The sequence below is a fragment of the Sus scrofa genome, chromosome 7, assembly GCF_054392235.1.
Source record: "Sus scrofa isolate SSC_HxYL_T2T_F1_AM1 chromosome 7, Sscrofa_HxYL_maternal_Yorkshire_Landrace_v2.0, whole genome shotgun sequence".
NCBI lineage: Eukaryota > Metazoa > Chordata > Mammalia > Artiodactyla > Suidae > Sus > Sus scrofa.
The window spans coordinates 85,581,191-85,595,376 of NC_139389.1; the positions used below are offsets into that span (position 1 = coordinate 85,581,191).

A 14,186-nucleotide genomic window follows, 5' to 3' on the forward strand; every position below is an offset into this window, starting at 1 on the left:
AAAAATGTGTATGGAGTTCCCGTCGTGGCACAGTGGTTAACGAATCCAACTAGGAACCATGAGGTTGCAGGTTCAGTCCCTGGCCTTGCTCAGTGGGTTAAGGATCTGGCGTTGCTGTGAGCTGTGGTGTAGGTCGCAGACGCAGCTCGGATGCTGCGTTGCTGTGGCTCTGGCGTAGGCCTACCGCTACAGCTCCGATTAGACCCCTAGCCTGGAAACCTCCATATGCCACGGGACTGACCCAAGAAATGGGAAAAAGACAAAAAAAAAAAAAAAGATGTGTGCAAGATTTGGAACGTACTTGTGATGAAGTAGCCATACTTTTTATGTTCTGCTTGTTGGTGCAGGGCTCCAGGCACCATTGCAACTCACACACTTTACTGTTGATCTGCTAGCTCACCCTGTTGTTGACTCACAACTCCTCTACTTCCGACCAGATCTCCTTCTCATTTTCTCTCTGTCTGGTCAAGCATGCACGTAGCATGATGACAGATGACACTGACTTCTCCTGAAGGTCAACCCACTACTATGAGACTGAAGAAGGTGAAAAACAGACAACTTTTATTGTGTCCTTGTGGGTTCCAATTGTCCTTATGGTTCTAGTATGTCTTTATGAGTCAGTTTGTCCATGCTTTTTCCACATCCAACTTTTCTTCTCAAATGATACTCTAGTTGACTTATGGTGAACTGTGGCTCAATACCAGATACACAGATAACAACTTTGTATAGACTCACCCTCCAGCTCAAGCAGTTGCATGAGTTCTAATTCTTATAATTAACCTATTATTCTACACCACTGCTTCTCTGATTATACCCCAGCTGACAAGAAGCCTAAGAGGAAAGTTATAAGGAAATGATTTTCATGTTGCTTCCGGAAAACTAGATCCAGGTTGTGATGTGAGCGACCTTAGGTGACACTGCCACCGCAATTTATAATGGGGCAAGTATTCAACTCTATACTTTGACAAGTTTATGCAAGTTTTATATGATGGATTTAAAGCAAAAAATTCAAGATGGAGAATGTATTAGTAGAAAGATACTTGGGAAACCTGCTTCCAAATGACCTAAAAGGAGCTTTTATTTAGAAAGAAATCTTCTCATCCAGACCACAGATGAAGCAACCACAGGACAACCACTTCTTGTCTGGGGTCTGCAGGTGTGCATATCAGCTTGGGTCCTGCAGCAGGGGGGCTCTCTCTTATTGAGCTCTGGGGTTTTTGTTCAGCTTTTCCTATTACTTCAAGCACCGTGAGATCTCGGAGAGCACAGAAGTACATTGCAGAATCTTCTAGTTGTAAGACTGAAACGGTGAGACTGATGAAATTTTGTGCTTTCTGGAAGTTTACGGAGTAGCGGCCATCCCTTTTATTCTGTTTACTGGAATACTGATGAATAAGGAAATTCATCTCTCCACTGGGAGGCTGTTTATACCAAAAAAGGTAGTAAGCACTCTGAGATGTTTCATACCAACAGTTTAGGGTGACTGCCTCCCCCATTCTCCTAGACACAGCTGACTGGTCCTGAGTAACTTTCTGGGCCATGCCGGATCCTGGGGGATAAATCAGAAAACAGAGATAAGCAGTGAAGAAAATAATGGAGGAATTAGACTACCTTAGGACCCAAAGACAAGCCCAGTTGAAATCATAATATGCCTGCTTTCCTGCCATCCCCCGTCCTTCCCAAGTCCACGTGAAGCACCCGGGCCTGTGTGCAGTCCTTTCCCCCTGAACCTTCCCACCATGTGTGGGACCATCCCTACCAGAGAAGACGGAGGCCAGGAAGAGCCAGAGCAGGCTGGAGAGCGGCATGTGGCACAGATTCCCCTGCACAAGTGTGTTTCGTTGTGCCTCAGGCTGAGCGTTCAGTGTCTTGGAGTGTCTGGCGGCTCATATACATAGTCCCTGGGTTCCTGTGTGACTCCCCCAGACAGGAAGCAGGGCTTGTTATGTTCATAGCCCACGTGTCATATGCAAAGATGAGAAAAAGTCTGGCTCCCCACAAACCTTTAGGTGGTCTACTTGTCTTTCCCTGGTCATGAATTACCTGGTCACTAGTGACCTACCCAATATATAAAAAGAAGCGTGGAAAAGGCGGTTAGTTCTTATTAAAGTTTAAGCTGAAGAGAATTGAAGATTAAAGTTTACATACATTGGCAATCATTCAGCAGAAGAATTTTGCAAGTCCATTTATTTATTTGTTTTCGGTCTTTTTGTCTTTTAGGGACACACTTGCAGCATATGGAGGTTCCCAGGCTAGGGGTCCAGTCGGAACTGTAGCCACCGGCCTATGTTAGAGCCACAGCAACATGGGATCCGAGCCACATCTGTGACCTACACCACACCTCATGGAAACGCTGGATCCTTAACCCCTGAGCGAGGCCAGGGATCGAACCCGCGTCCTCATGGATGCTAGTCGGGTTTGCTAAACACTGAGCCACAATGGGAACTCCTGAAAGCTCATTTAAAAAAGAATTAAGTATAGGCTGTGAGCTCTTCTTAGAATCTACTTATTGGTCATTCAATTAACCTATACTTAACTTTTCTCCACCCAGAGTCTAATGACTCTTTAGAAACTCACAGCCCTTCAGTTTTCTTGGTGAAAAGCAATTTCACCTAAGTAATTAATATTTCTCTTTTTTACTGGGTTCTAGGGCTCAGTAAAAAAGAGGTTTTTCTATAACTAGGTTACTTCATCAGTGATAAAAAAAATCAGTCCTTCTGACTTTCAGAATCTAATCAGTTATGTTTTTGTGAAATTATAATAGGATTAAAATATTATTCTTTTGAAATCTGACATTGAGTCATACTTATTAGACTTTGAAGAGCATCAGGATATTCTGAGAAGTTGCCTCCACAAGTACAATTGTACTTACTAGATCATATGTCCTGGAACTGTCCTCATCTCACATTTTCTATCCCATTGGCCCAACTTGTTAGTCTCACTTGTTGGTGGCTCATTATTTCTCTCTTTTGAAATAAAATCAAAATAAGCATGTCGGATCTTTCCGTGACGCAGTGCTACAATGCACTCCTACAAAATGTGGTATCTACAGGCTTCAAACACTCAGCACATGTCAACACCACACAAGTTGGTGACTAAAATTTTGTAAACTGTTACATGATCCTGTGGAATGTAGCTGTCAATCTTCCATTTGGTTTCATTGTTTTAATGAATGAATTATTTAAAAAGACCAAAAACAAATAGACAACAGGAAAGGAAAGTACAGACCAGGTCCCTAAAACAGCCAGTCCTTTGATTTTAAGGTCAAAAGAACTCACTAATGAGTGATGCAGGAGGAGAGTTGATATTTGGTTGAGACATCCCCTCCTCTGTCCTGTTTCACCTCTGAGAGCTGACAGGCAGCAGATGTCCTAGTATGCAATTTTTTGTCACTAAGCAGAGGAGACTTTGAATGCCCACAGCCTGGAGAGTAGCATAATAATACACATATATATAGCAGGAAATTGATATTGATAAAATTTTGTTAAGATACTGAACTTACTCTGATTCAACAGTTTTTATATGTGATTTTTTTATTCATAGCTCTATGAAATTTATCACATGTTTAAGTTCTTGCAACTTCCACTGACATCAAGATACAGAACTCCTCCATCACTCTGAAAAACTCCCTTTGCACATCCTTCCTACCCCTGCAGTCCCTGGGAGCCCCTGGCAATGACTGATCTCCTTTACATGTCTATATTTTGTCCTTTTGAGAATGTTGAATAAGCAGAATTGTCTATTATATATGGAATCATATTCCATATATACATACATACTATGTAGCCTTCTGAGACTGGTGTTTTTTTCACTCAGCACAACATCCTTGTGATCCATCTAGTTTATTGTATGTATCAGTAGTCTTTTCCTTTTAATCATTATAGAATGTCCCCAACTAATGGTAGTCCAATTTAAGATCACTGACTCTATAGTGGTGAGAAAGCTATATGCATTCAGTTGAAACCATACTTTTAATTTTGAATTTTGATCTCTTCCAGGGCCAGCAGCAGGCAGTATATCTTCTGGTGCTGCTGAGCAGCAGCAGAGAACTGAACTCCTGGACATCCCCAGGATCATGAGAGTAAACAACCATTCTGTGCCCACACAACTGTTCTGATTTTCACTTTCAGCACAGCACTCAGTAAATTACATCAGATTTTCAACACTTTACGTTATTGTAAAATGGACCTTGTGTTAAATAATTTTTCTCAACTGTAAGTTCATGTATGCGTGGAGCATGTTTATGCTAAGCTAGGCTAGGCTATGATGTAGGCTAGATGTATTAAATGCATTTTTGATTTATTATGGTATTTTCAATTTAGTATGCTTTATTGGGATCCAGTTGCATCATAAGTTTAAGAAGTTCTGTAAATAACAGGTCATGGCACCACAAAACTCCTAGAAGAAAACATAGGCAAAAAATTTTCTGACATAAAATGTACAAATGTTTTCTTAATAGATGGAAAGATATACCATGCTCATGGATTGGAAGAGTTAATATTATCAAAATGACTATACTACCTAAGGCAATCTACAGATTCAATGCAATCCCTATCAAATTACCAAGGACATTTTTCACAGAACTCACTTCAGAAGGACCACAGGCATAAATGCCATGATAGAAACAAGACATTAGGTTACGCAGTCCTGGCCATGTCCAGAATCCAGAGTTTCTCAAAGCACGGATCTCAAGTCCAGAAGTGGGATGATTATTGAGTGTTCTGTAAGAGCTGCCGTGATGACAGGAAGACGCTGGAGCTAGGGGCACTTCCAAGAAATTCTGTGCCATCTGGAGGAAAGAGGCTGGGCTGAGAAGAAAGGCATTTCTGAAACGAGCTCTTAGGTTCCTCTTAAACTGCCCTGGCCTAGATTCCTCTCTGACCAGCAATCCAAGAATTCCAAGGATCCTGGCTCTGAGCATCAGAGCTGGAAGTACCCTGAGGATGCCTCCAGCATGCAAGAGCAGAGACAGAGAAGAACCCACCCTTCCCAGGGCAGCCCACAGCCAGTCCCCACCTGTGCCCTCTGGGTTTGTGCTCAGCTCCCCCTGCAGCCCCTCTCACTGTGTCACTCAGGGCGCAGTAGTACACAGCCGAGTCTGATGTTTGCACTGAGCGTTTCTGCAGGTGGAAGGTCTTGTCACTCTTAACCAGAGTGGCCTGGAAACCTTGCTCCTCTGCCCTCGGGTTTGCAGTTGACCCCTTCAGGAGGAGTTGAGGAGCTCTGTTGGGATACTGGACGTACCAGAAAAGATAGGGAGCTGAATCAAGGGTCTCATAAGCGCAGTTCAGAGTCATAGGTGCCTCCTCTGGAAGAACCACTGGGACTTCTGTCTGGTTCACTGAGTCTCCGTTGGTCCCTCCTAGAAAAGAATCAGTTCGTTACATTAGACGTGTACAGAAGGAGAGGGTTCAGGAAGACAGGACAACGTGAAAGTAACCAGGATTACAGGAAAATGCAAAACCATGAGCATTTAGGATCAACTTGTTACTTACTGATGACTAAGAAGATCACAAGAACGGGGTGAGTGGCAGAAAGCATGTTAGCAAAAGAAACTAGGCCTTGCTCTCTGGAATACACCGAAACTAACAGGGCTAAAATCCAGCTAGAACTTGTACAAACTCCTCACTCTGAGGATGTGAGCCCATCCTGCCCAGGAGCAGGCATCTGCTCAAAAACAAAGAAACAAACAAACACAACAACAAAAAACACAGCTAAAGACTCTCTATATTTGCAATGTAAGAGGGCCAGTCTTCAGCTTGATAGATGTTAAAAGTCACCCCCAAACCACGGAATAGAACATCTTTGACAATTCTGAATTAATGTTACTCACTCAATATCAATAAGATCACAAGTCCTGAGCAAGATGTAGACAGCATGGCCGGCAGAGAAGCTTCAGGTTTCTTTTAGGGGGAGACACCAAAGCTGAGAGAACTATTCGTCTAGGTACTTGATCCTTTGGTGGAATCTTCAAGAAAATCTTGGCTCTTGTGTCTGCCAAATCCTGCCACAGGCTGTAAAAATGACAGATGTGCTCAGAAATGAAAGAGGACTTTGCATCATACCCCGGATGGAAGGGAGCAGCGCCCTCTGTGGTTCACCCTCTGTCCCTGCAGTCTGCTTTATGTCTTTGATTTTGATTTTTACCCCTGGAGTGAAGCTTAAGTTGGATGTTGTAGATGTAGAAGGGAAATAGGTATCTGCGGTGAGGGAGGGGCTCCAGGATGGAAGCACCTAGTAATTTCTGCAGACTGCACAATGGTGCCTGAGGCTGATACAGTGGGCAATTCCTCTGCCTTTAAAATGAAGCAAAGTATATTTCCCTTAAAGCTTTTGAGATTAAGCATCTAATGTCTGTTCACACTGAGAATTAAGGTCATTTTAGGGAACTGTGGGTATAGGAGAGTGTAAGAAAAGCATGATCTGAGATCTCTTCTTGTCCTATTCCCTTGCTCATCCCCTGGAACCAGGGGGTGAGCCTCCTCTGCTTAAAATGTTCTCCCTCTGCCCCTACCTTTGCCTAGGTAACTTCTATTCATTCTTCAAGAACCAATTTACATGCCATCTCCTTGTGAAAGAACGCATCCAGTATTTTGGGCTGAATTAGTTCTCACCTCTTTTCCCACCATACCTTGTATACAGATCTATCCCTGCCATTTCCACATCATACTGGAATCATTTGCGTATTGTCTTGCAAACTAGGCTCAATAGTCCTGAGATCAGAAACTTAATCCTATTAGTCTCTGTAGCCAGTTTCTCAAAATACCCATCAGGCAGGTGCTCAAAACCTCTCTGAAAAATGAGTGAATTAAGTGGATGAGGGGGTGTGTCTGGGGTGTTACAATGACCTTTTTATGAAGTATAGCCTCTAGAGAACATAGGTCTTAGGCCCCTGGTGTGACAGCTTCTCCAGAAGCAGATCCAAGATCTGAACAATTAAAACTTTAATGTGAGGAGTGATCTTATGCTGAAGAGTTGGTGTAGGCTCATTACAGAAAAGCTGTAGATATATGTCATTCAATAACTCAGTCGATTGAAATAATCGGGAGCTTAGGGAGTTCTCTGATGGCCTATCAGGTTAAGGCTCCTGCGTTTTCGCCACTGTGGCTCTGGTTACTGCAGTGGCACAGGATCCAATCCCTTGCCCAGGAACTCCACATGCTGTTGGTGTAGCAAAAACGAAAGAGAAAGAGAGAGAACCTGAAGTAAATGTTGCAACTCTCATTAAAAAAAAAAAAAAGGAAGAAATGATTTGGAGCTTAATGTACAGTGTCTGACTTACTGTGATTGGTGATTTCTAGGAATTTTTTTGTGGCCACACCTGTGGCATATGGAAGTTCCCAGGCCATAGCTGTATCAATGCCAGATCTTGAACCCACTGCACTGAGTTAGGGATTGAACCTGCACTTTGGCAGTGACCAGAGCCACTGCAGTTATTTGCAGATGCAAATAGAAGCATCGCAGTTGTTGAAATGGATAAAAGTGTCCAGAAGATTTTGGTTCTATACGGCACACAGACAGGCTAAACTCCAAAGAACCTATGCCACCAGAGATACTACAGGCTTCCGTTGGAGGAGGTTGTATTACTAACATTCATTGTTTGCATATATCAACATGCAATTCAATACATGTAAGAGAGCAGCAGTAATTGCACAATATTTTTTTTTAGTGCTGAGTTTTTTGGTGCTTTATTATTAAATAATGCAGTTATATAATGCTGACTTAAATGGATATTTTTGAATAAGAGAAGTCAAAATCCTAGAAGTCACTGGAGTTCCTGCTTGGCACAGTGTGTTAAGAATCCATTTAAACAAGTGTGATGCTTCTATTTGTAAAGTGCCATCATTCCACTTGTCTTTAAGTTGATATACATAACAAAAAGAACACAAAAGCCTTAAAACCAAAGGGAGTATTCTAAGTTGGGTACAGATGATGGGACATATGCCTTTATTATTTTATTTTGTTGTCATCAAACAAAAAACTCCAAATCTAAAAATTCTCATGTAATTCCTACACCCCAGAGGTTGGAACATATTTTTCTATAAATGGTCAAATACTAAAGAGTTTAGGATTTGAAGTCATATGGTCTCTGTCACAACTATTCAACTATGCTGGTAAAGCACAAAGCCTTCATAGCCAATAAATAAATAGATGGGCATGGCTGTTTTCCAGTAAAACTTTATTTACAAACAGGTGGCAGGTGGCTTTGCCCAATGGGCCATACTTTACCAACCACTGCTCTACCCCAAGAATTTATCCATAAATCTCCAAAGGTTTCTTTTTTTCACTGAATATTATCGAAGCTTTTTGAAGAAGCTTAACATTAAGAAATAGAATATGTTAATGGATAGAAAGAAAGAAGGAGGCAATTGAATGATCCTAATGTCTAAGATACTTTGGTGGTGAGGGCTCATGGATGAGAAACATAGATACAGACCCTGTCATTAAAGATCTCACAGATCAGAGCAGAAATCAATGAAAAAGAAACAAAGAAAACCATAGAAAAGATCAATGAAACGAAAAGCTGGTTCTTCGAGAAGATCAACAAAATTGATAAACCCCTAGCCAGACTTATCAAGCAAATAAGAGAGAAGACTCAAATCAATAAAATTAGAAATGAAAAAGGAGAAGTAACAACGGACATCACAGAAATACAAAGGATCATAAGAGACTACTATATGCAACTATATGCCAATAAAATGGAAAACCTAGAAGAAATGGACAAATTCTTAGAAAAGTACAATCTTCCAAGACTAAACCAAGGTGAAATAGAAATGATGAATGGACCCATCACAAGAACTGAAATTGAAACTGTGATTAAAAAACTTCCAAGAAACAAAAGTCCAGGACCGGATGGCTTCACAGGTGAATTCTATCAAACATTTAGAGAAGAGCTAACACCTCTCCTTCTGAAACTATTTCAAAAAATTGCAGAGGAAGGGATACTCCCAAACTCATTCTATGAGGCCACCATCACCCTGGTACCAAAACCAGACAAAGATTCTTCAAAAAAAGAAAACTACAGGCCAATTTCACTGATGAACATCGATGCAAAAATCCTCAACAAAATACTAGCAAACCGCATCCAACAATCCATTAAAAGGATTGTAAATCATGATCAAGTGGGATTTATCCCAGGGATGCAAGGGCTCTTCAATATCTGCAAATCCATCAGTGTGATACACCCCATTAACAAACTGAAGAATAAAAACCATATGATCCTCTCAATAGACGTGGAAGAAGCCTTTGACAAAATCCAACACCCATTTCTGATAAAAACCCTTCAGAAAGTGGGCATAACGGGAACCTACCTCAACATGATAAAGGCCAGATATGACAAACCCATAGTGAACATCACTCTCAATGGTAAAAAGCTGAAAGAATTCCCGCTGAGATCAGGAACAAGACAAGGATGTCCGCTCTCGCCACTATTCTTCAACATAGTTCTGGAAGTCCTAGCCAGAGCAATCAGAGAAGTAAAAGAAATGAAAGGAATCCAAATTGGAAAGGAAGAAGTAAAACTATCCCTATTTGCAGATGACATGATACTATACCTAGAGAATCCTAAAGACTCTACCAGAAAACTGTTAGGGCTGATCCACGAATTTGGCAAAGTCGCAGGATACAAAATCAATACACAGAAATCAACGGCATTTCTATATACTAACAATGAAAGAGCAGAAAAGGAAATTAGGGAAGCAATCCCATTTACCATCATATCCAAAAGAATAAAATACTTAGGAGTAAACCTACCTAATGAGACAAAAGACCTGTACTCTGAAAACTATAAGACACTGATGAAAGAAATCAAAGATGACAGAAATAGATGGAAAGATACACCATGCTCGTGGATTGGAAGAGTTAATATTATCAAAATGACTATACTACCTAAGGCAATCTACAGATTCAATGCAATCCCTATCAAATGACCAAGGACATTTTTCACAGAACTCGAACAAAATATTTTAAAGTTTGTTTGGAAGCACAAAAGACCCAGAATAACCAAAGACATCCTGAAAACGAAAAATGGAGCTGGAGGAATCAGGCTCCTGGGCTTCAGACTATACTACAAAGCAACAGTCATCAAAACTGCATGGTACTGGCACAAAGACAGACATATACATCAGTGGAAGAGGATAGAAAGCCCAGAATTCAACCCATGCACCTACAGCCAACTCATCTATGACAAAGGAAGCAAGACTATACAATGGAGAAAGGACAGCTAGTTCAATAAGTGGTGCTGGGAAAACTGGACAGCCACATGGAAAAGAATGAAATGAGAACACTCCCTAACACCCTACTCAAAAATAAACTCCAAATGGATTAAAGACCTAGATAGAAGACCAGACACTATCAAACTCCTAGAGGAAAACATAGGCCAAACACTCTCTGACATAAATGACAGCAACATCTTCTCAGATCCAGCTATCAGAGTATTGACAATAAAAAGAAAAATAAACACATGGGACCCACTCAAACTTCAAAGTTTCTGCACAGCAAAGGAAACCCTAAACAACACAAAAAGACAACCCACAGAATGGGAGAAAAGCTTTGCAAGTGAATCGACTGACAAGGGATTAATCTCCAAAATTTATAAACACCTTCTGCAGCTCCATACCAAAAAAACAAACAACCCCATCCAAAAATGGGCAGAAGATCTAAACAGACAGTTCTCCAAAGAAGACATACAGATGGCCGAGAAACACATGAAAAGATGTTCAACGTCACTCATCATTAGAGAAATGCAAATCAAAACCACGATGAGGTACCACCTTACACCAGCCAGAATGGCCATCATCCAAAAGTCTACAAACAAGAAGTGCTAGAGAGGGTGTGGAGCAAAAGGAACCCTAGTACACTGTTGGTGGCATTGTAAATTGGTGCAACCACTGTGGAAAGCAGTATGGAGATTCCTCAGAAAACTAAACATAGAACTACCATTTGATCCAGCAATCCCACTCCTGGGCATCTATCCAGCGAAAACCCCGACTCGCAAAGACACATGTACTCCAATGTTCATTGCAGCACTATTTACAATAGCCAAGACATGGAAACAACCTAAATGTCCATCGACAGAGGAGTGGATCAAGAAGATGAGGTACATATACACAATGGAATATTACTCAGCCGTTAAAAAGAATGAAATACCAGCATTTTTAGCAACATGGATGGACCTAGAAACTATCATGCTAAGCGAAGTCAGCCATACAATGTGACACCAACATCAAATGTTTTCATTGACATGTGGAATCTGAAAAAAGGACAGACTGAATTTCTTTGCAGAACAGATGCTGACTCACAGACATTGAAAAACTTATGGTCTCCAGAGGAGACAGTTTGGGGGCGGGGGGTGGGAGGATGTGCCTGGGCTGTGGGATGGAAATCCTGTGAAATCAGATTGTTATGATCATTATGCAACTATTGATGTGATAAATTCATTGAGTAATAAAAAAAATTTAAAAATATTTTCTTAGGTCTGTCTCCCAAAGCAATAGAAATAAAAACAAAAATAAACAAATGAGACTTAATCAAACTTATAAAATTTTGCACAGCAAAGGAAGCCATAAAAAAATGAAAAGGCAACATACAGAATGGGAGAAAATACTTGCAAACAATGGAACCTACAAGGGACTAATCTCCCTAATGTATAAACAACTCATAGAACTCAACAGCAAAAAACCAAACAACCCAATCAAAAAATGGACAGAAGGTCTGAATAGACATACTCCAAAGAAGACATATGGATGGCCAGTAGGCACATGAAAAAATTCTCAACATCACTAATTATTAGAGAAATGCAAATCAAAACTACAATGAGGTATCACTTCACAGTGGTCAGAATGGCCATCATTAAGTCTATAAATAACAAATACTGGAGAGGGTGTGGAGAAAAGGGAACACTCTCACACTGTTGGTGGGAATATAAGTTGGTACAACCACTATGGAAAACATTATGGAGGTACCTCAGAAAATAAATATAGAAATACCATATGATCCAGTAATCCCACTCCTGGGAACATATCTGGACAAAACTTTCATTCAAAAAGAAGAATGCACCCCTATTTTATTGCAGCGCTATTCACAATAGCCAAGACATGGAAACCAACAACAGATGAGTAGATTAAGAAGATGTGGTATATATACAATAGAATACTATTCAGCCATAAAAAAGAATGTGATAATGCTATTTGCTTCAACATGGATGCAAATGGAGATTCTTATACTAAGTGAGGTAAATCAGAAAGAGGCCAGGTACATATGATATCACTTATATGTGGAATCTAAAATATGGCACAAATGATCCATGATCCTATCTACAAGACAGAAACAGATCACAGACACGGAAAAAAGACTTGTGGTTGCTGCCATGGGGCTGGGGGAAGGGGAGGAAATAGGATGGATTGGGAGTTTGAGGTTAGTAGATGCAAACTATTACATTTAGAATGGATAAGCAATGAGGTCCTGCTGCACAGCACAGGGAACTATATCCAATTACTTGTGATAGATCATGATGGAAGATAATATGAGAAAAATAATGTATTTATATATATGACTGGGTCACCTTGCTGTACAGGAGAAATTGACAGAACATTGTAAATCAACTATAATTTAATTAAAATTTTTTAAAAAGAAAAGGAATGTATATATAAAAAATGATAATACGTCATTGTATGGATTACTACAGTACATTTATTTATTTATTTATTTTGTCTTTTTTGTCTTTTTGCTTTTTCTAGGGCCACTCCCGCAGCACATGGAGGTTCCCATGCTAGGGGTCTAATTGGAGCTGTAGCCGCCGGCCTACACCAGAGCTACAGCAATGCAGGATCCGAGCTGTGTCTGCAACCTACACCACAGCTCACGGCAACACCAGATCCTCAACCCACTGAGCAAGGCCAGGGACCGAACCCACAACCTCATGGTTGCTAGTCGGATTCGTTAACCGCTGCACCACAATGGGATTTATTTATTTATTGATTCACCCAATGAATACATTTGGGTAGTTTCCAGATTTGGCTGGCAGAGATATAGCCACTATGAATATTTATGTAGAGATTTTTGAGTGAACATAAATTTTTCATTTCTCAAGCATAAATACCCAAGAGTCACACAAGAGTGTGACTGCTGCTTGTAAGGTAGGTGGATATTTAAGTTTATATAAAACTACTGAACTGATTTCCAGAGTGACTGTACTCTTCATGGATGAGCAATGTATGGGTGATCCACTTCCTCTGCATCGTTGCCAGAATGTGGAAGTGTCAGTATTTTTAATGTCAGCCATTCTGATAGATGTGGAATGCTATCTCATTTAATTTGCATTTTGCTAATGGCTAATGAAGATGAACATCTTTTTATATGCTTATTTATATGTTTATTTCTCTGCTATACATGCTCTTTGGTAAAGTGTCTGTGTGAATCTTTTGCTCATTTTTCAACTGGCTTGTTCGTTTTCTTCCTGCTGGGTTTAGGAGTTCATTGCATTCTGAATACCAGTCTTTGATGAAAAGATATTTTGCAAATATTTCCTGCCATTCTGTTATCTTTTTCATTCTCTTAATAGTGTTTTCCACAGGAAAAAATTTGATGAACTCCAAGTTATGTAGTTCCTATTGTGGCACAGAGGAAATGAATCTGACTAATATCCATGAGGATCAGGGTTTGATCCTTGACCTCACTCAGTGGGTTGGGGATCCAGTGTTTCTGTGAGCTGTGGTGTAGGTCACAGACATGGCTGTGATGCAGGCCAGCAGCTGTAGCTCCAACTAATCCCCTAGCCTGGGCATCTCCATGTGCCACAGGTGTGGCCCTAAAAAGCAAACAAAACAAAACAAAACAAACAAACAAAAAAAATTGGGGGAAAAAAAATCCAAGTTGTTTATTTTTTATGGATATCATGTCAAAATCTTTTTTGTAAAACCTTAAGTTATATATGGATTTTCTTATGTTTTCTTCTAAAAAGATTTGTAGGTTTACATCTTACACTTGAATGTATAATCCATTTCAAGACTATCCTCAGATTTTTGTATAAGGTATGAGATTTGGGCCATCTTTCAATCATTTGCCTATGAATATCCAATTGTGTCAAAATCATTTGCTGATAAGACATTTCCTCCGATGAATTCTCCTTGCACTTTGTCAAAAATAAGTTTCTCCATTTGTGTGGGTCTACTTCTATACTCTTACTC

The 14,186-nt window shown here is 40.3% G+C and overlaps 1 protein-coding gene and 1 gene segment (V, D, J or C); both read right to left on the reverse strand.

The window, feature by feature from the left end:
• LOC102160313 (T cell receptor delta constant) overlaps positions 1 to 14,186 on the reverse strand; it is a 660,440-nt gene that overhangs the window by 501,684 nt on the left and 144,570 nt on the right. The gene's annotated exons all lie outside the window — the stretch shown is intronic.
• Positions 951 to 5,992, reverse strand: LOC102163917 (T cell receptor delta variable 1-like). The segment is given in 4 exon segments: positions 951 to 1,549; positions 1,760 to 4,789; positions 5,245 to 5,362; positions 5,834 to 5,992. Coding segments are annotated over 2 exon segments (501 nt in total).